The sequence below is a fragment of the Cryptotermes secundus genome, unplaced genomic scaffold (genome assembly GCF_002891405.2).
Source record: "Cryptotermes secundus unplaced genomic scaffold, Csec_1.0 scaffold548, whole genome shotgun sequence".
Taxonomy (NCBI): domain Eukaryota; kingdom Metazoa; phylum Arthropoda; class Insecta; order Blattodea; family Kalotermitidae; genus Cryptotermes; species Cryptotermes secundus.
In genome coordinates, this window is record NW_019732380.1 from 1,349,227 (window position 1) to 1,372,414 (window position 23,188).

The window sequence follows — 23,188 nt, forward strand, 5'->3', positions numbered from 1 at the left end:
TAAAGGCGGACGGCGCGTAAGGCTGACGACCTCACCGCCACCTGTGAGCCGATTGTCTAGAGAAAATGTGGGCGCCTCGACGTCTCACAACCTTATGGGCCTCCACGGCCTGTTACAGTGGTGATACATTTACTTTACTGTGCTTTAAAGGATTAACTGCATAAATTGTCGAAAGAAACTAATTTTTGCTAAATTTGAAATTATGTTCTTAAGTTGTTTCTTTTTAAGCAAATTTTTATTGTACATATATATAAAGTGACAGAAATTTAGTTATTGTTCCAATTCTAAGTTCACTTACATACAAATCAGACAATTGGGTTTATTTTTATTTAACAGAAAATTCTAAAATGAAAGGACTTTGAACATTTATAAGTCTGATAGAACTCGGATTGTTACATGTATNATTACTCGAACTGATTCTTTTTAGCTCACAAGGGAAAATGTATATATGTAGAATTAATTTGTTATGTATAATATCAAGGCAGCTCAAATGAAATGCAGAACAAAATTTCCACTCATAATAGTGCATGAATTTCAATACTCTCAAATTCTGTTTTGCAATATATAACTAATTTCGATATCTGTATATATTATAATATAATTGCTTGCTTCTGCATATCTAATCAACCATGAACACAGTTATGACGACGAAAGTCGTATAATATACCATAAAAAACCAAATCACACAGAAAATCATACAAGTTAACAGAACATAAAATGTTATGTTCTCACAGCAGTGGCTATGAACAATACTATCTTCCGTGATGTGACGCCATATAGGCGGATAGAAGTTGAACAACGTTTCGAAGGAATGTACTACCTCCAGCATCAGGGTAGAAAGTACACATGCAAGCAGTAAACAGTGTTATTCTGTCTGCCTGTTTACTTGCTCGGCATGCAGTACGTCCCTTTGAAACGTCGGTAAACTTTTACCAGACTGTATAGCCTTACTTCAAAGAAGATTGTATTCTTCAAGTGACAACACAGATATCACATTACAAAAGGTTACGTCATTTTAATATCAGCTGTACTAAAAATGCTTGTGATTTCAGCAGTAAAATTAATAAATACTGAAAATTAATTCATAATAAACATATTGTAACATAACAATAAATTTAAAACTAACATTATTTCTTACCAGATTTGTCTCAGATTTCAGTAAAATAAAATTAAATAAATTTTCAAAATATAATATACATTTAACAAATTAAATACGTATCTTTATGGTATATTTGTTAATGTTAATGAATATTTAGCATTAAACGGCGGTCTGGACGTAAGTCAGAAATCATTTGCTTCCTTCTCTGAGAGTTTAAACTTAAATATTAAACTGATAACCGTGTTTTATTTAATCTGGTAATAATCTATTTAAAATATTTTTTCCACCTTATGGTTGTAATATTTTATTATTAACAGATATTATTATAAATGTTTAATTAAAACACATTTCATAACATTAAAGTGACAATAAACATTTAAGTGACTCTGTATCGGCATTTTTCACTACATGCTTCATGTAAAAGATATCAATTTATATATTGTAAATAATATTTTAATTGATATTCATTCGTTTTCAGACCGACTTGTAATATGTTAAGCTTCTTTAAAAACTGACATAGCTCTTCGCGGAATTAGTGTTCACAAATTCATATAATATTCAGATGATTAATAATATTACATCACTATGTACATAACTACATAAATGTGACACAACATGCACACCAAATGATATTATTTGTTAACAAATTTATAACCTATTCGAAGGCGCACTGAATTCTATGTATCAACTGTCTCTCTACATCCAATATCAGCAGTGAACACCGTTTTTGTAATAACTGCATTGTCACACATACATGAATGAAATTATTTTAAAACAAACTTTTTTAAGTCAAAAAATTTTCGTTAAAGTTAAGACTTTTTTTGTGATTAGTTCTATAATCAATTGGTCCATATTTAGCTTTTACATATTTCTAATTTCCCAAAAATTAAGATTTTGTTGCCCCTGTCTAGACATATTTTAATATAAATATTAATCATACTTTCAGGAAAAATGTATAATATAAATCGTTATACAGAACTTAACAAGATCTCTACTGTATCAAACATTTTTTGCAGAGGAAATATTCCGCTAAAGTAAACTAGCATAATAAGGCTTTCGACGTTTCTGTATATTACCTATTAATTAGTTGGGGCTCTTCAAATTGATTTAAACAGACACATACCTGACCAATTCCTCTTTGTGCCAAGTGTCGCAGTCTTGCAAACGTTTACAAAAAAGGTCGGTGACTATGAGAATTACTGCCTTATGGTTTGTAAAGTCGTGCAGTATGGTAAAACTTTGCCGCCTTTTCAGATAAATATACTGCCTCCGTCTTCAGAGCACAAGAGAAAAGCCAAGTAGTCAACTAGCAAGCAGGTCGGAGAGAACATACTTGCTGCCTGTTTGGTTTCACTCTTGTACACTGAAAAAAGGCAGTATGTTTCTCCGACATACTGGTGAACTTCTACAGGATTATACGGTCTCACATTCTAAAAAACAGTAGTTTTGTAGGTTCGGAAGAGTTCTGACGATTGTGTATAATACTCTGGACTACAGGGTTTTTGGACTTCGTCCATTGTCCAGTATTCTAAACAACAAAAAAAGAGGACAACGTTTCGGAAACTGGTATTTCCGTCCTTAGGTGACGAGGTGGGAGACATCTACTCCATGGGGTCCATTACAAATACAGTAGTCCAGTGATTGAAGTTAGGTCTTTCTAACGGACCCAACACCCTCACCTGAGGGCGGACACAGATCCAGTTCGCGAAATATTTTATTCTTTTTGTTTTTAGAATATAGGATGATGGATAAAGTCCAAAAAACAATAGTTCTGAGTACTGTTCTTATAAAAAACGAATTACGAACTACATAATCACAATGTTTGTCATAAAAATTGACCAAAATTTGTGTATAAAACGTTCATTATGTATGTACATATGCTCTACCATGAAGATACTACTCACTGAAAGCTTTGCTTGTTATATGGGTTACGGAAATCGCAATTAATGGAAGGGATGCACACCATAAAACTTTAAAGTTCTTGACTTTAACCTACTAGCTATATTATAACACAAATTCATATTCTGATAAGCCATATTAATGATATTATTTAAAATGGACTGACATCTTTCAAATTGTGGCAAAAAAGAAACCAATAAACAATATTTTATAAATTCATTTTACTCTTCCTTAACGTCTCCTGCGAGGGCCATCACACATAAATTATTACCTGATATAAATGAAGATGTTACGACTCGAATGAATCAGGTTAAAAGATGCAGTCAAACACATCGATTTTAGATTCAGAATATTAAATATACTGTAGGACTTGAGGTTAGTACAGCAGTGATAATGAAGATTGGTTTTGTGGGATATAACATCTTGTAGCCCGTAGATAGTTAACCAAAGATTCGGAGGAATTTGACGCTTTCCTCTTAAGGTTTGAAGAATAAGCCAAGAAATAAACCAGCCTGAAGCAGGTAGCGAGAAAATCTAAACGACTGGCTTACCTTCTACCCTGCAGATGGTGGCCGTATGTTCTTCTGTAACAAACGGATAACTTTCAACAGATAATACGGAGTCATATGCCAGAAGACGGACCTTTTTATTATGTATATTTCTATTGAATTTTCTGTTTACGATTTTGAGTGAAGCTTTATTTCTATCTAAAATTTACACCAAAATTAACCAAAAAAATTCAATTTGTATTGCTGTGTTATTCAGTTCTGTAATTATGTTTGCTATGATATATGAGAGAGATGACGTAAAGGCATTTTCTCATAGAGTAGAATTCTGATTTGCAACTCCAGCTCTCTTAAAAACTTAGAGACGTACAGTTTTCTGAACAGGGAAAGAAACACTGTTCAGTGAACGCCTAGTCAAACTTGCTCTTTCATCCAATATAAGACAGTCCATTTCCTCACCAGTCACTCATGGTTATTCTGAAATTTCATGAACCATCTGAACAAGGCGTTCAGAATAAGTGCACATAGATAGATTAATGTTCGCAAATTGATTCCACAGTCAGTTTTGCAGAGAGCAGCTCCTCGCTTCCTATCACTTATTATGTGACGTCACTTCCTTCAAGTTCTGATGCTATTAATAACTGTACGCACTGCAGATCATAATTAGAGTCCTTATGTGATGTTCATACTGCCAGTCCTAACATACTAAGAAGCAGAAAGTTGGTATCCAATCTCTCCTGATCTCCTGCTGGACTTCCTATGCTTGCAACGCATTGAGAGAACGGAACATTAAAGCTATTCCTTTAACATGCTATGAAGACCCATTGGGTTGTGAGACGTTGAGGTTCCCACATTTTCTAGACATTCGACTCATAGATGGCAGTGAGGTTCTGAAACTCACGCGCCCGCCGGACCTTTACATCCTGGAAAATTCCTGGTACTCATTTCTGTTAGAGGCTGAGTCGACCCCAGGGCTATAGTGCGATTGGAAGGATTAGGTCAATTGAAAAATATAATGACCTCATCAGGGATCAAACCCGCGACCTTCTGGCTTGTAGTATAGTGCCTCAACAAACTACGCTACCGCCTGCCCCCATAAAACAGGTCACAAGTAAATAAGTATATTTTCAAAATCTATAACCAAAATGTTAGATGTAGCTCCTCAGTTTAGAAAAATTTTTAGTCTCTCGCGTTTTTTGCAATATATTTAACTTGCCCTCTCCTTCATATCATACAGAACCGCAAATTTAATTCAGTTAGTTTGCATTGTACGTAGTATATTTCTTCCATCTGTATAAACCTCTATACTTTATGAGACCCTATAGTTTCAGTGTATCACCCGATACCATTATGCCAAGACTTCTGTTTCACCTGCTAAGTTTTAACGCAAGTTTTGGCTCGGAATTTATTTGTACATAAACCGCGAACAACTTCAATATATCGACAGAACTTCGATTTTCGATAACAAGAAATATAATTAATTTGTTAGTTGTCAATATCATGATTGTTACTGAGGCTAAAGAGGGCAGATATTTGAAACAAGAATCTGTATATTTTCACACCAGTGTCCAAGTGTTTCCTTAAGGATTCTTCTCACGATAGAGGCTTCCTTCAACATTCAGAAGTTAATTTTCTTTTTTCATCGGTCAAACTAACAACATTTGCGTGGCTTGTCTGCTGTTTGTGGAAACACAATCTTGCTCCAACCTGGGAGAAGGGGACAATTAAAAAATCCCAAAGATATCACCGAAGGTCACATCCCTCCCTGCAACATATCGGAACTGTTATGTTCACCCTACAGGAGCTGGTGGTGGTGGAGGCGGCCTGGGAGCTGGTCTTGCGCCGCCGCGGACACCAGAACTGAGGCGTCACTCTGATGTGTCACCCGCTTCACTCAAAGAGTTGGAAAAAGTGGCCGGCGAGAGACGGGAGGAATTGAGGTGGGAGAGGGAGATGGAGTGGCGGCAGCATGGGAAGAGGGAGTCATCGCGTGGTTCACCTGGCACTAGCCGCGTAGGCAGCCCGCAGGCTGAGAGGAGACCATTCGGAGACGAGCGCAACTGGGACCCACGGCTTAAGCCAGGTAAGTGGAAGTTTTGCTAGAATACAGCGTCTTGTACAGCTTCTAAAAGCGAAAGTAAGCTAAGTAACTTACTCCAAAGCTAATTTACAACGTAATTATGTTTAACGTTGTAAGATTTGAAATTCTCTCAACGATGGTTCTGAAGGGTTCTATATTCTGAGATACAACTACTTATAGTTGTAGCCTCCATCTTCAGGGTCAAATAATAAGCCAAGCAAAAAAAATCAGCGTAAAAGCATGTGGCAATGGATACAAATATGGGCAGCGAATAATTGAAACGCGAGATTGACAATGGAATGCTCTAGAGGATAGAAACCTCATAAGACCAGCCATAAAACGTTCGCAGACTACAAACACAGATTTAATGGAAATGCCACCTACGTTCATACCGTTTTCTTGCTTGGCTTTTTCTTCAGCCCTGAAAATGAAGGCAATATATTCCTCCGAAACGTCGTTTCACTTTCAACGTAATACATTGAGTTGTCTTACAGAAGACAGACTTATCCCTGTCTTAAATAGGCATACACACACCACGTTGGAAATTGGCTCTACTCCAGGCCTCAGATCATTTATTATCATATACCAGAAAAAAATCTATAAAGGCCCCAGCTATCGGAATCGAACCCCGGTAGTTCTAGTATTCAAAATGTTTCAGAGTGACACCTCCTGAGGAACTTCGTCAGTTCATACAAAATCTATTTCAGTAAGAACTTTTTAATATTATCCTTCAATCTAAATCTTGAAATGTTTCGGTACGTAGTACTGTTTTCTGCGATGTAACGCCGTGTAGTCCAGTAATGACCACGGGTATATTTACTTTGAATGTCACTAACTTCTTGCTGGTTCCCTGACTTAAAATTCGCTTAGTGATGGGTGGAGTCCAAATGGGTCCATCGGCACGGCGGCCACTGGTTGGCCTTTCCCTGACTTAGTTTTCGATCATGAAGATGGAGGCAATACATTTCTCCGAAATGTCGGTGGGCACCTACTGGACTACACGGCACTACATCTCGGATACATAATCACCGCTGTGAGAAACTCAAATCCAATATCTTCCGAAAAATGTCCCTATTAACACTTCTACGTAGTTTCTGTTTGATCGGAGGTTCTCACGGCGTTGAATATGAACTCTACGGTTGTAACTCCGTATATTTTGGAGAGAGTTCGGAGTTTCGGAGAGGTATAGCAGTAGCAGCTTCAAAGTCGAGGACATTAAGCTGAGCCTGCTGCCTCTTTCGGTTGGTTTCCTTCTTTGGCTTATTCATCGACCCCAAGTATGGAGGCTATATATTCTTCCGAAACGTCGGAATTTATCAGAATTACATGACGTTATAACCCAGAAGACAGACACCACTCTTCATTAGTATAATCCATACTCAAAATATGAATGGGAGACCGGTCTCTTATAAATTCTTTTCTCGTTACATTCCGTGTGTATATTTGGGCCACACACTAAACTATGTTTCCTCTCCGATTCAGTAAATGTTTCATATTGTCACGTGTATAAGTGACTATATACGGTGACTTAATTTATTGACCACTTATACACACAACACTTTACAGATCACTGTCACAGACTAGTGTCCTCGGCCTACTACAGCCTCTACTAGCCGTTGTCTGATCACGGCTTCCAATAGCGGAAGTTCCCCTTACTTTGGGTGCTACCAGCTTCTAACAGCAACGGCTCACAACGACTGAACTGCAATTCTCTGACCAACTCCCAGGCTGGCGATCATTCAGACCAACCACATAGTCTTCTCTTCACAGCCCGACTTTCATCTGAGCACTGACTCTTTCCTTCAGACTCCCTTACAGAACTGACTTGGTTGCCCCAATGTTCTTCCTTGTAAACCTTCAGCAGGGATCACAGTAGAAACCCCCGTTTCCAATAGTACCTCCATTGTTGTATATGTATCCATGTGATTACCGAGTCGTTGCCTGGAAACGGCTTTACGCGCTACTGGTACATCCTTTGCGTAAAGCCTCATATGCACTACATTCTTAATGGGCAGATTCCATGACGTTTTCCTCTTACGAAGGCTGAATTGCGATTGTATCGAAAATACTCACGATTCATTGGTATTTATAACTTACGTAGCCAGCATTCAGTGAAACTCTCACAGATGATGAAATGAGGTCAGAATATGTAATGTACCTATGTGTATTTTATTCTTAATATTTACAAGGGACGGATTCAACATCCAAAGGGATTTCTAGTACACTGGTAGATAAGCTGTTAAAATCTTCTCCAGGGTCTGAAACTGATGATTGGGACAAAGATGGTCATTGAAACGTCGGTAATTTTTTAAACTGAAACGGTCGATAGCCGGCCTCCGCCGTTGAAAGCCGCTACCGAGCAACGGCTAGCGAAGACGTGACTGAGGAAACTAGTCTGTGTGTACTAGTGATTTATAAAGTGTAGTCAAGGGTTGTATAAGAGTCAGATAAATCAATTTACCAGTCCAACACCCGTCTGAAGTCACTCAAACACGTGACAGTATTTATTTATTTATTTATTTACAAAACATTTGATGATGGTCCATGCGACCGATATATTTAGCGGTTGAATAAAACAATATGATTAAACCCACTGATTCTTTTTATTGATTTCAGTCAAACTTATTATATTTTAATTTGTTTTGTTGTGTAGATGGCTCCAGTACGTGGTTCTTAACATGTATTTTTTTCAAGGGGCGAAGTCATACTCAGTTTTAGTTCCCAACCTGTAAAACCAAAGGATACTATTCAACTGGCCCCTATTGTGGGGCATATTTAGCACTAGAGACACTACCAGGAGCATACGCTCCCGCTAGCATACCTCTCCAAGGAATCAGGCAGGCAGACCTCCCCAGAATATTAAAGTCGTAACTTGTACACGTTTAAATTTGTTTCTTATATGTACGTTATTATTTTATTTAAACACTCACAGAATCGATTCTTTCTAATGGAACAACAGCAGGATGTTCTTGAGAACGTAAATTTAATACTTTGCGATAAGGTTCCTTAGACTTTTAAGCAGTGTTTGCAGCAATGGGTTTCACAGCTGATGGAGTCATAATGGTGGTGTAAACGGCAATGAATGTCAGCAAAATGGAACCCAGTTAAGTGCCAAGTTGGGCGCGTTATGTTACTTTGAAAACTTTTTGAACATTTTCCACATGGACGGGTTTTCCTCGTCTCATGTCTCCTTCCTCTTCGTCGTCAGCTGGCAACAAGACCGTATTCCTTCCCTTTCATCGTCTTATTCCCATTTCAGCTTTGATCCTGTAGCCAGACGTCGCTCCTTCACTATCCAGCGTCACAGCACTTACATTATTTTTGATCAGAATCACCGAGTAAAGTGATTTCTAAGTACCTCGTGCTTGAAATGTGTATCAAAAAAAGTAAAGTTGTCACTGTGCTTAACTAATTAAGCACTACGCCATGAAAGCTTATGGGGGAATGTATATATAGTTCCAAATTTTCTTGACATCGGCACTAGTTGGAGGTGAGTGGTCAGCTTCACGCTCTTACCGCTTTACCCCCTGGGATAGAGCCCTCGATACCCATTGGATAGGAGGCTGGGAGGGCCCCAGAGTCGGTCTGCAAGACATTGAGGAAGAAAATTCTTGATCCTACCGGGACTCGAACTGCGACCCCTCGGTCATCAGCCCGTAGCCACTCGCCATACCGACTGAGCTATCCCGGCTCCTTGAAATATGTAGGTGTGTCCATAAAAGTTAGCTTTAAGAGTCTGTATTCTAAAGTCCGTCGAGAATAAACCGACGTTTCGGAGGAATAGGTTACCTGCATATTGCAATTAGCAAACAGAGCTCTGCTGGCCAGTTGCCTAATATTAGTTTCTTTATTCTTCGACCCTGAAGATAAAGCGACTTATTCCTCCGGCACGTTGGTTGACCTTCAACGGGCTATACTGCGTTATATCTCAGAAGATATAACCACCTTTGTGAGTCCCTCAAATCATATACAAAAGATACTTCCGTATTACAACATAAAACAATAAGAATTATTACAATTATAAAAAAAAAACCAGAAAAATCTAATGAAATATACGATCGTATATAGCTCAATCGGGCATGAGATGAATTGACTCGCCAAAGTTACATTATTTTATTCTTTCGTTCGCACGCTTTCGTTTTTGTTCGGAAGGAATTTCGCGTTCAGGTGACAAGCTACGCCGAGGTATGTGCTTCATTATAAACGTTCATGGGATTGAAATTTCGTAATGCAAATCTTTGTAAAGCTGTGAATATCTTTATGAATCCTAGGACGATTTTATACTAAAACCATATTACGCACAGAGATATTGGGTTTTCGGACTTTATCCATCGTCCTGGTTTTTAAGATAACTAAGAAAAACACGACGTTTCGGAAACTGGATCTACCGTATTTACGCATGTATAGGCCGCACATTTTTTGCCAAAAATTCAAGAGGAAAACTGGGGTGCGGCTTACATTCGAAATATTCGAAATCACACTTCATTTAATCATATTCATTTCGGAATAATTTCTACTCCTGAAATAATATTCCAAGAAAATTATTTTTTCTATAATTTCTGTCTGAAAATTGTGCTGCGGCCTATACACGCACGCGGCCTATACATGCGTAAATACGGTATTTCCATCCTCAGGTGAGGGAAAACACCTATTCTGTTGGGTCCGTTACAAATCACTGGTCCACTGATGGAAACAGATCCAGTTTCCGAAACGTCGTGTTTTTCTTAGTTATCTTAAAAACCAGGACATGGATAAAGTCCGAAAACCCAATATCTCTGTGTGTTATACACCATCGTCAGAATCCTATAGTAACTACCATTTTACGCAATTTGCGCCATGAGTTTGTAGTGGTTCTGTAGCTGCATACAGCAACTACGATCATACTGTCGCGTGTAAGGAGTAGCATAACTAATAATAATGGTTCTAGATTTGATGATTGGATTTATTGGACGTCTCTGTTATAATTATAGTCGATTATAACAGCTCACACAGTGAACTCCTTCTGAACGACTTCCGTCCTGCCAGTGCTGTAGGAAGAATCTCTCACTGCCTAAAGAATCTCTGCCTTGAACGACCTTTGTCGAATGAAATCTTTGAAGAGTCTCCACGGATCTTTAAGGCGCGTCCACATTACTCGTGCTCGTGTGACTCGCTATGCTCGCGAGTAATGTGGACGATATGACAAGTCACGAGACAAGCAAATTCTAAATTTTTAATTTCAAAACTATAGCCAATAAAATAAAATACGACTACAGCCTATACACACTGAGCCCTTCTGCAGGAGCCGCCAATTCTGCAGCTACTCAAGAATTTCCCAGCATTTTATGGAACCTGAAAGTTCATTACCATGTTCACAAGAGCCCTCCACTGGTCCCTATCCTGAGCCAGATCTATCCAATCCATACCATCCCATCGTATATCTCTAAGGTCCATTATAATATTGTCCGCCCACCTACGCCTTGGTCTTCCCTGTGGTCTCTTTCCTTCTGGCTTTCCCATCAATATCCTATACGCATTCCTCGTCTCCCCCATTCGTGCTACATGACCTGCCCACGTCATCCTCCTTCACTTGATCATTCTAATTATAATTAGAATGATCAAAAATGTTGTTGCGAGGAGCCGAAGTATTTCGCGGAAATATTCTTTAATGACAAATTTGTAATTTCGCAGAACTCCTGCATAACTAGTATCATGTCCTTAAGAAAAATAGGAAGTTACATTGAATTGCTGATAAAATTTATTTGAGAAACTCCCTGTAGAGTAATGGTTCACAAAGAAAAAACTCAGTAGGCATTCCTAGAAATATAATTCGCAATTTGACTAGATCATAACGAACTTCACTTTTGACCGGGGGATTTAGTTTGATTGTGCTGTCTTTCGGTGTGTTCCATTACTCTCACCTTTAGTGTTAGATTACAATTTATGAGTTTCACCATATTCGGTTTTCAGTGTACGTGTCTTATTGTTCTGACCGTCTCTGAGGTCTAGTGGTCGGAGTTCCTGGCTACAGATCTAGAGGTCCCGGGTTCGATTCCCGGCGCTACCAGATTTTCTGAGAAGTAGTGGGTCTGGAACGGGTCCACTCAGGCTCGTGAGGATAAATGAAGAACTATTTCAAGGAAATAGTGGCTCCGGTTTAGAAAACCGAGATTAACGGCCGTGGGGATTCTTTGCGCTGACCACGTGACACCCTCTATCCGCAAAAGTTGGCACTAACTTCGCCGACAAGCGGCGGTCGCTCGGTCGGTATAGTTCGCTTGTGGACTACAGACAATGGGGTTTGTTGTTTTTTGTTTGTTCGTTTTATTGTTTGGTAAATCCATCAAGTTGTTTCAAAACCAAGAGATCTTTGCAGAGGAGAGGGGGGAATGAAAATTCCTCGTTTTTTAAGTTACACTTTTATAATATTTAAATTGTATATTATATACACGTACTTAAGCATAAGCATTATTTTTACATAATTTCGTTTTCTTCATTCTCATACTATTTCCGGGTCATCTCAGTGTCTGGGAATACAGTGATTCAACATGGAACAGACATTAAGGGGCATAATCTACACTGCCATCAATAAACATAAATTTTATTGTGGAAAGTATAGGGCACTTTTCGCCACTTTTATTAAGTCATAAAAGTATTAAATACTGCGAAATAATTCTCTTTGTTTTCTGTAAAAGAAATCTTTTTTCTTCCGTTCAGAAGTAAGAGAGATATGGAATTGAGTACTTAAACTCTTTTTAGGACTCTGGTTCATGGTACGACATAAAATCCAAATAGGACCACTGAGTTCCGCAAACATTGTCAGATGTGTTCAGACTGGTTAGAAATTTAATGTTACCTGATTCATAAAGCGAGATAAAATCATCACATGTAAGATTTGAGGTTTTCACGGCGGTGACTATGAAGAAAGCAGTCTTCTGGGATGTTGCACCGTGTAGATGTGGTGTTAACGGACGTTTCGGAGGAACGTATCGCCTCCATCTTCAGGGTAGAAGGAAAAATAAGAAAACCCGCAAACGAAGAGACCGTGAGAACCGGTACAAGCAGTCTGCTCATGTTTCTGTATTACCAGGAGAAGGCTAGTGTGTGTATAACAGTGACGTATAAATCAGCGATAGGGTTGTAGTAAATGTGATTAAAAGGGATTGTAACCAAAGTGCTGATAAATCCAATCATCCGAGCTAGAACCCGTCATTCTAGTCACGCGTACCACCCTATACGTGACAGTATATTGAGCTATCTATCAGCTTGTCAGCCTGTTGAGCCACTAATCTGTTGCCAGACATGTTTCTGCAGACCGCAATACTCACACAGCCAGTGTCTGCACTTCCGTACACACGCAGATAACTTACTCAACGAACCTACAAACACAATTTCATTCCTTTCTACAGAGTCTTACAATTCATTTCCCCTCGGAAACGCATATGTGATTGGTTCCCTCTCACTATATTTCTTACGAAAACAGATTCCTTCATGGATATATTTCACATTTCTTATTGGCGATGTTGAAAGTTGGAGACCCCGCACCGATACGACGCATATATGACGCGCATGCAGATAGGGGCGTCCGGGTCAGACCCATTCCACCTGTTGCTCCTACTGGAACATCGCTGTGTCTCCACTCACAAAAACAGTCGTCAATATGCCGACGAAAACATTAATCTGTTTGCTTTCGGTTCTGTATATATTTGCTAATCGTGGTAGCTGTGGGAAACTACGTATATTTACTGGGATATGATATGTTGTAATGTGGTAGTTGACAAAAATTTCGGAAGATCCTACCGCCTACATCTTCAGGGTAGAACCGTAATCTGAAGATTGGTGTAGGACCTTCCCTTCCTTTCCCTCGGCGCTGCAGCTTATGGTGAGGTTTGGCCTCCTGAACAATCTGTCTCCATTCTTCTCTGTTCTTCTTCTTTCCTCCCCCTTCTTTCACTTTCATTTAAGGACATCAGCCTGTACATCCTCCAACCATCTCAGCTCCTTCGCTGATGTCGATTTCCGTTCAGTCCATCGATCCGAGGCTGATATCTGGTTTCTGAACAATTTAGTTTTTACGGTGTGCGGTTGTCTGCATCACGCCCCATCCCCAACCTGGAGGGCCAGGGTAACCCTCTTCATCTGGCTCCTACCTCTTGACCTGTCCGGCATGGGTGACCCTACCAGTAGCTACGCTACGCCGGCATAACTCTCAGGTTCTCAGGAGCACTCAAACCTCACCACCATGATAAGGTGGAGACACCATCGGTGGGAATTTGTGTAGGACGTTCCTCTAAATTGTAAGGAAACTTCTACCAAATTAAATAGCGCCACATTGAAGAATATAGTGTGGCGTGTTTCCTAGGCATCGCGACAAGAAAATTTACGTGGGTTTCCGATTTGGCGAATATCTTTATTGGACATTCACTTTTTACACTCACAGATACAGTCATACGCACTTATAAGGTCTTCTGGCGTTTCCTCTTCAACTGTTACACGTGCACCGCTAATCTCGGTGGAGCACCTCGTTCTTCGAAGCTGGACTCACTCCTGCTCTTGTCGGATATGAACTGGTCTCCAAGTCCAAGTCACATTGCGACTGACGGTCGGTCAGTCGGTAAGTCTTGGTGGCGAGCCCCACCTCGGTCTCATGACCAGATATTTATTACTGTTTGACAGTTACGGTCTTGTTTATGTGGGGCGCCCTCTCTAACGAGAGGACGGGTCTGTCTTTTACGTACATATGCTGCTGGTCCTTGTCAGCGCAATCTTTCTCGGGGCCGAGTCCCTTGAGGCTCGCGGTCATATTTTACTGTCTCAGATTTGAGACTTTCCCTTTCGTCGTCTCCTACGACTCGCAGGTTCACGATGGAGGTATTCGACCACGCCTCCACACGGGAAGAATTCTAACTGGTCTCCTTTCGAAGTTGGAGTGTTATAGCCTGCACTCGGGCTGAATAAGGAACACCTTGTCGAAGGGTTTGGTTTCGCTCGCTGCTAAGCAACGGATCTCTTGTTGCAGCGGGAATACATCTTTACTGCCTCAAACAATTCTTTGATTAGATATTGCTAGCTTCTTTGTTACGGTGGAAACCCAGTGTTAGGACCTGGTGTTCTTCAAGCGGTTTCCTAGCTAACATGCTTTCTCATTGTCCGTTGCGTAGCGATGGATGTCTTATAGTCCAGCTTTCAGGCAGCACGTCACATTAGTGTTCTTCATAGTCTTCGACGTGGGGATTTCCTACTCGTGCCGTCTGTAGCACCAACTTTAAACTACTGAAAGCAGCACCATTTGATTTTTTGTAATAAAATATAATTCAAGTAACCTCAGCCAAATGCTCACTGTAAATTTACCTCAAGGCCTTCATACTTTTTTTATCTTAGTAATAAACATAATAAACATATATCAACTTCAGTTGCAGTCCTTACCTAGATCTAATATTACACGAAAGTCGCTTCGTATAATTAATATTTCTTCTTATATTTGTGTTGCATATTGTTGGGTCGTGTATATAAAATGTTTATTTCATAGTTCAGTCAACAGAACAATTTATAAAAAGTATACAGATGATCTATTTACATGAAGGTGGTATATCTGAAGCACAACATGTTTCGACTCCTAATGGTCATCATCAGGTGCTGATTCATCTTAAGTGCTGAACCTAAACCAAATGTGGATCCATATTGTAGGGTTGTTCTTTGTTTTGATGTTGAACTTGTTACAAGATTCTCAAAGTTAAAATTAATTTATTAAAACTATTAATGTAATTTTTAAAATAAAATTCTTGCGAGAAGTAGTCATTCTTTGGTTGTTGTGTCTGTGTGAGGTTGTTGAGATGATATTTTCTTAGTGTATGTAGAGTTCCGTCTGTCTTGTGTGTTTGACGTAGTTTAAACAATTAATTCTAATTTTCAGTTTGAGGATCTTGTAACAAGATCAAGGCGAAAGCAAAGATGAGGGTCACCATTGTCAGGTGTAGACTGTTTCATCATTAGAAAGCTGCTACATTTGATTTACAACATACTTCCAGTATTCATGCTCTGGCGAGAAATTTAAACATATTTGACTTTTCCCTGTTGGGATATAACGCCGTGTAGTCTTGTGAAAATCAGCCGATGTTTCGGAGAAAAACCTATCACCTTAATCTTTCTGAGTCGAGGACTAAGCCAAGCATGAAACCGTCATGAAGCAGTCAGAAAGCAAACCCAGTCTTAAGTCCTTACTTGGCTTAATTTTGGAACCTAAAGACAGAGGCGATATTTCTCCGAAACGTCGATTGACTTTCGCCTTAATACATTGCGCTATATACCAGAAGATATAACTCTTTCAGAATCACCGCTGTAAGAACCTCTTATCCAGCAATCAGATATTTACACAGGACTACTTTTCTGTAAAATTATCTACACAAGGCATGACTTGGAGTGCATGGACTTTAAAACTCCGTGTGGAGGCGGGTTAGAATACCTTCTCCGTAGCCCTGCGAGTCATAGGCGAGAAAAGGGAAGCAAGTGCGGGGGGTTTAAATGGTCAGCCCTGTTCCTGGGATATATAAATACAGGGACTTGGCCCTCCAGGTTGGGGGAGTCATGAATCTTAGACAGTAAAATGTGGTTGTGAGTCCTGCGGGACTCGGGCCTGAGAATGACTGCGCTGGCGAGAACCAGTAGTAAGTAAGTAGGTAAAGTAAAATTAAGTTGTCCCTGTGCTTAATGAAGCATTACTCTATGAAGGCATATGGGGGAGTGGCTGTATAGATCCACATTTTCTTGACCTCGGCACTAGTTGGAGGTGTATGGTCAGCTTCACGCCCAGGCCACTTTACTCCCTGGGATAAGTCCCCGGTACCCACTGAATAAGAGGCTGGGTGGGCCCCAGAGCCTGTCTGAACGACGTGGAGAAAAGAAAATTCTTGACCTTACCGGGACTCGTACTCCGACCCCTAGGTCGTCTAGCCTGTAGCCAGTCGCTATCGACAGACCATCCTCTCATTAGAGAGGATGTTTCATAAGAACTAGTCCAAAAAAATAATGGTCGTGAGTCTTGAGGAGCTTGTCGCCAAGACAAATTGATTGGCGGTAAACCGCTAGTCGTGAAGTAATTATGACTCTGACTAGACTTTAGATTTCGAAACATTATGATCAACTGTACATTACAGATGACTCTGAACACAACGGGAGAGGACGAGCATCTCCAGGATCGAAACCACCGACGGTCACCGTTGGCTCGGACGATGCCGATGCTGAGGGTGAGGCGTGGAGGAGGCGACAGAGTAGATCCCGAAGGATGTCCAGGGTTACAAGACAGCACAGTTATGATGACGAAATCAAGAACACATCCGGAAGCGGTGGTAATCAAGTCGGATGTGGAGACGCCGGACTTGGTAAGTACCGTGAATATTCATAGACTAAATGACCGAACTGGTTTATATCATTTTACTACCCTCATCTAAATTACAGAACATGTGGCCTTGATTGTTTCCTCGCTTGCAGAAAATACATTGAATCTTCATTACAGATACCAAACGTTTAACCGAAAATTTCGTCTAGAGATAACGCCCTGGATTTTAATACGGTAGGAGGGAAATTCGAATCTCCATAAGGAAACATACTATCCTGAGCGAGGTTTTTAATGGTTTTCGTCAGTCCCTCCCCTAAGGAAAATGCTGCTATAATCATAACCCTATTCATTCTGGCCCTTGAAACTAGGAAACTAAATTATAGAATATTAGACACTAATAAGGCTTTAATCCAAATAATTGTAGAGAAACTGCTATATAAAAATTTCTACATATAATTTCGAACTTTGTAATAGTAGTTCATCAACATGTTGATCTTATGCCTTCTGAAGATGGTCAGCTGACCGAGATTTGTAAAGGCTATAAATATCTACAAATTTTATCACACTGGACGGTGTGGTTGTTAGTGAATCATGAGCCTATGTGCCGTGTGGGCTTACTGTAAATTGTTAAATGAAATGATTAATATACTGAGGTAATCATCTGGAGTTCCTTGTGCGAACTATATAGAGGCAGACTAAACAGTGATCACTCTGCAAGGGCCACCGGGACATAACTTGTACCTAACTGGCCCAAGTTGTTCTTGGTAAAGGAGCATGTTCTTTGTCTGCGCAGGTCTGCCAGTTCAGTTGCCAAGACGCGCCTCTGCTTATGACGTGTATGCTGTGCGCTCCGGTGATCCGGGGGTTGGCGGGGGCCTAAACCCAGTTGCATTGGCGGCGGCCGTGGCCAATGTATCCAGGCAACAGCAGCAGCAAGGCCAACAACAGAGTCAGCAGTCCTCTGTCAGGTGCGTGTCTTTGCTTTGTTGCTTTCCATATTCCTTCAGTCCATTTTCATATCATATTTTTCCACATATTTGTTCTTTAATTTACCATCTTTTCTTACGATTTCCCTTTCTTTCGTACTTCCTTCCGGTCTCCCTTTCTTTGTCACTTTTCTTCTCGTCTCTCTTACGCTCCTTCTTGCTTTCTCTCCGCTTTTCTGCCTTTACTTTTCCTTTCTCTTAAGCCCTTTCTTTCTCTTCTTCCTTCCTCTCTCGTCTTTTATATTTCATTTTTTCTTTGCATCGGTCCGCTGTTTTTGTCCTTCCACCTTTCGTTCTTCTTTGCTCCATACTTTATCTTTTCCTTTACGTTCTTTCATTAACACTCTTCCTTCTCCTGTGTTACCGTTTTTCTTGTTTCGGAACAGCGGCTGTCTCACTGCCACCAAGTTCTTCATGCCATATTCTTTTATCCACTACTGTTTCGCTGTACATCACAGCGCTGTCCCCTTCCTCAGTCTTTTACTGCACTAACTTGCCATTTTGAGCACGCATTCGTTCTCCTCTCATTCAAGCTGTTCACACACGTCCGCTCACCTCGGCAACTTCTTTCAAACTGTCCGTGCGGGACTTTCGTTTCTAAACCGCTGTCATTCTACAACTCTCTCGCACATTCTTGGCCAACCTCCGGCTTCAGCAGTTTTCAGAACCATCGAGAATGTGAGAGCCTCGATATTTGTTGAAAGAGAGGCGCGCGCAGGCGCCCCTACCCTCTCGCTCTAGTGACACTGGCTTCATTTTCTTCCGTTCTTTCTATTTCTTCTATTTTACATTCTTCTTTTCCCACCTCTCATCCATTATTTTCTATTTTTCTTTCGTCCCTGCCCGTTCTTTATTTGTCTCTCTCCTTTCTTGCTTTCCGTCTTTTCCTTCTACGGTCTCCTTTCCTTATTATCCTTTCCTTCTTTCTTTCTTTCTAACCCTCCGCTTTTCCTTTCTATTTTTCCGCCCTTCTTCTTTTCATTATTCGCGTCCTAGCAGGGAAAGGGATGTCGCTCCCTTCCAACTACTGGGAGGCTGTGACGCCCACCTGATAACTTATTTTCCTCTAATACTTGGATCGCGAATGCTCGGAGTTGTACCTCTACCTCTCCTCTTTCCATAGTAAAGTACTTTCATTTGTTATTCCTTCTGTGTTATTCTCTTTGTCTCACCTCGCATATTTTTGTCAGATGTATCCATAGGGCCTGACGTTAGACACGTATCACTGACCTCAATATAACTGTCCCAGGTATGGTAGCAATGGTGACGCTGTGGAAACGGGAGACGGCCCAAGCCCGTCAGGAATTCCTACGTCCAGAAGACCATCCTTCAGGGCAACCAAACCGCCCGGACTCTACGATACCGACTCACCAGACCAATCCGGTAAGACATCACGTGTCTTCTTATATATAATATCCGAGATGTAACGTTTTCATGGTGAATATTTAGGTTGTGGTCTTCTGGGTTTTTACACTGTGGTTACCATCATATCAGACGAAGCTGTTGCCTCTTTCTTCAAGGTGGAAGTAGCTTCTGTTGAAGTCCTTATAAATGTTTGTTCCAAATGAAAAACAAAGTTACCTTATGGTTTCTGACTCTATTGCCTGGAAATTTCTGCATTCAGTGTACAAGTTAAGTGCTCAGCTCCTCTCATCAAGGATTCAAATACAATTTTGTCCGCTAACTATCATTAAATCCTGAGCAGGATTTGACTGATCTGGCTCAGGATAGGGACCAGGCGAGGGCTTTTGTGAACACGGTAATGAACCTTCGAGTTTCATAAAATGTTGGAAGCTCTTAAGTAGCTGCCCAATTGTCGGCTTCTGAAGAAGGGCTCAGCTCCATGAGTGAATGAGAACTATTATTAAAGTGGAATATTTTTAAGCCCAGTAGCCAGTCTGGACTACAGCTCTAGTTTGAGCTGAAAGTTGAAGTTTGACGCAAGAATCGATCAAACGCCAATTTCGTTAAATGGGCTATGAGTACGCCCATGTAAAATCAATACACTGCATTATTTGACGCAAGAACCGTTAAAAAGCCCACTGTTTTTTTTTTGATGGGGTAGAAAAATATTCATATTTTCATGCATTGTTTGGTTAAAGAATGAGTTCTGTTTGGCCAATATACATTGAAGATCCATTCTGGAAGTTTCACCTTAGCAACTTCAAGCATGAATTATTTGGAACATCTGTTCCCTTTCTTTCAAAATTTTGTTTTTTTGCACGTGACTGGTTCTTACGCCATCGTTAAATACAATACCAACAGAAGCGATAACTGTTTAAGGCAAAAAAGTTTAAGTTGTACAAGTGAGATAAATATCTTATACGTATCCTGTTGTGAACCTTTTTTTATGACAGGTCACGAAACTGCAAGAGAAAAAGATAAAATAAGAATAATAGACATGTCTATAAAGATTTTATTAGACATGGAAACAGAATGTTGTAGTCTTCAACCAAAAAATATTTGGCTTAAGTAATGATGTTTCGCACTTGCATTTTGGTAATCCCCTGTTCGTATCTCAATAGTCGAGGTAACTCAGTCGGTATAGCGACTGCCTATGGGCTGGACGACTGGGGGGTCGCGAGTTCCAGTCTCGGTAGGGTCAAGAATTTTCTCTTCCCTAAATAGTCCAGACCGGCTCTGGGGTTCACCCAACCCCTTATCCAATGGGTAACGAAGGCTCTTTCCCCGGGGATAAAGCGGCAGAGGCGTGAAGCTAACCACTCACCTTCAGCTAGTGCCGAGGTCAAGAAAATATGGATCTATACATCCACTCCCCCATACGCCTTCATGGCGTAGTGCTTAATTCGTTGAGCACAGGGGCAACTTTACATTTTTTTTGTTAACTTTACCTATTCTGATCTCGTCTGGAACACCGATTATCCAGAGATTTTTCATGGTTCTTCTCAGTCATTTTGATGAATCTCCTGATAGTACTTTAAAATATTCCACGGCCGCTTCCTTCTGCTTTTTTTCCAATTCATCATACAGCAGTAATTCTACTATTCGACGCTATATAGCTTGAGCTAACAAAAGAGTCATTAAACGGACAGGCAGAATAATCTTCCCTTGTAGTAACTTAATTTAATTAATATAAGAAGCGAAGGAATTGCAAACTTCAATTTTAGTAACCGTAACTTACTATAATAAACAAGAATATTTATTGGTAGATTCTAAAGGGTTCTGACGATGTTGTATAACATTCAGAATTACTGGGTTTTTGGACTTCCATTGTCCAATGATTGAGATTAGCTCTTTCTAAGGGGCCTAACTGAGCAGGTGTCTTCTCCTCCTTTCACCAGAGATCGGAATCAGATCGAGTTTCCGAAACGTCGTGTTTTCCATTCTCTAGAATATCGGACGATGAAAAAAGTCCAAAACTCAACAATTCTATGAATATTTATATTTTACAGCAAAAAAATGATGTCCATGCTTGTGATATATTTCTGCCTCTGCTTAAATTCTTCTGAAACTGTCTCTGACATTAAGGGAGGAACAAAGACTGAGGGTGTCTGAGGAGAATATTTGGACCGAAGAGGGATGACGTGACAGGAGGTTGGAGAAAACTGCATAATGAGGAGCTTCATAACCTGTACTCTTCTCCAAATATAATTAGAATTATGGAGTCAAAGAGGATTAAATGGAGAGGGAATGTAGCACGCACGGGGCAAACTATTCATAAAGTCTTTGGTGGGAAAACTATAAGGAAAGATGCCATTAGAAAGAACATGACATAGGTGGAAAGATGATGAAATGGATCATAGAGAGACAGGATGGGGCGCTATGGACTAGATTGATCGGTCTCAATATATGTACCAATGAAGGGCTCTTGTGAATGCGGTAATGAACATTCGGACCCCATAAAATATTGGGAAATTACTGCGTAGCTGAGCGACTGGTGGTTTCTCAAGAAGGGCTCGGCTCCATAGTCACTTATTGCAATTCGCAACGAAGTATGGCAAGAAATACTATATTATAACAAGTTTTTAGAAGTTTATTTTCAAGTTTTGTAACTAAAGTGTTGTATAATTTCCCCCTGCGTTTCCCACCACCCGCCCACTCACATTTTGAACTGGTCCTATATTAAAGGGAATAGACGTCTACGTTCAGAGATCTAAAATGTCATTTCACTTCTATAGAATTTAATTTCATTAGAAATATTATACTTATTCCTCCCAGAATCTCCTAGTCCTCTTTCTCTGAAACGTAATCCTATATTATTAAATATAATTGGATGTAATTGGCCTCTAGACATCTCTACGGGGGTTTAATATTATCGGCAGGAACATAAAAAGAAAATACGAGCTACTTTATTCGAAGTATCCATGTCCCGTATAGCAGTCATTAAAGCTGGAGACCAGGCTGTAATTTCCAGTTAAATCCGTTCTAAATGTTCGTTTGTTACGATCATACTCGCTCGCCTGGTGGTGGTTTCGTTATTGTAGTCTGCTGAGTGAGAAAAGGGCATAAGGTATGTACACAACATACCTTATCAGAACAACGCAAGTGACTGTAAATTGTGACTTCAGGTTCTTACTCGTTTCTGATATATGCCGCCGCGTATACTCGTAGGACTTAACCGATGTTTTGTAAGAACATATTGCCTCCATCTTTAGGTAAAGATGTAATCTTCCATAAATTTCCAGTTGAAGTCGTAACATAAACACAGATGGGTCGCTATGGTTTTCGGGACTATATCGCGTCAAATGCTGAGAGTTTTATGTTTCGGCAAGCTAATGATTCTTCCTATTGCTTAACTTCTCAGTCCTCTGCTCATCTAATCACGACTCCGATAACATCACCATACACCACTCAGATCCTTATATGAGATGACATCAACTTCGCCACCTTGTGCCTCTTCTCTAAACTGTCGGTTAGTTATGCAAACACTCCTCATCGGGAGGAACACTTGTTATGTTAACTCTGTTTATACTATGATAAGGCGACAAAAAGCCGGAATAGTGAAGTCAGAATAGATGGTCACTGCTAGGCAACGACTCTGTAAACAAATTCCCCGGTCACGAATTAGCAAGCAATAATGGAGTAAATTACGTTGCTATGCAACAGCGCTGTAAACACGCCTTTACAACGATAGAGAGGCTGTGTTTTCTGCGTGGTCCGTGTGAAGTATTTATAAAGAAGAATTAACCTGAGAAGAGTTAGTCGAGTTTCGGGACGGCAGCCTGCCAAGATATGAGCTTAGGAGTAGAGGAATGCAGTTGAGTCGAGTCGAGTCTTCGGAATTGAGAGTTGTGGAATAATAGCAAGAAAGGAATTAGGATGTGAAAAGAAGAATTCATGTGG

The 23,188-nt window shown here is 40.2% G+C and overlaps 1 protein-coding gene and 1 long non-coding RNA gene across 3 annotated transcripts in view; one reads left to right on the plus strand and one right to left on the minus strand.

The window, feature by feature from the left end:
• The window catches only part of LOC111867606 (regulating synaptic membrane exocytosis protein 1), a 395,538-nt gene that overhangs the window by 257,961 nt on the left and 114,389 nt on the right, over positions 1 to 23,188 (plus strand). For both annotated transcript variants that reach the window (XM_033752742.1, XM_033752743.1), the window contains exons 8-11: positions 5,306 to 5,587; positions 16,717 to 16,941; positions 17,692 to 17,866; positions 19,134 to 19,267. In XM_033752742.1, the coding sequence (XP_033608633.1) occupies positions 5,306 to 5,587; positions 16,717 to 16,941; positions 17,692 to 17,866; positions 19,134 to 19,267 (816 nt within the window). The remainder of the gene's footprint in view (positions 1 to 5,305; positions 5,588 to 16,716; positions 16,942 to 17,691; positions 17,867 to 19,133; positions 19,268 to 23,188) is intronic.
• The window catches only part of LOC117282566, a 189,889-nt gene that overhangs the window by 46,930 nt on the left and 119,771 nt on the right, over positions 1 to 23,188 (minus strand). The gene's annotated exons all lie outside the window — the stretch shown is intronic.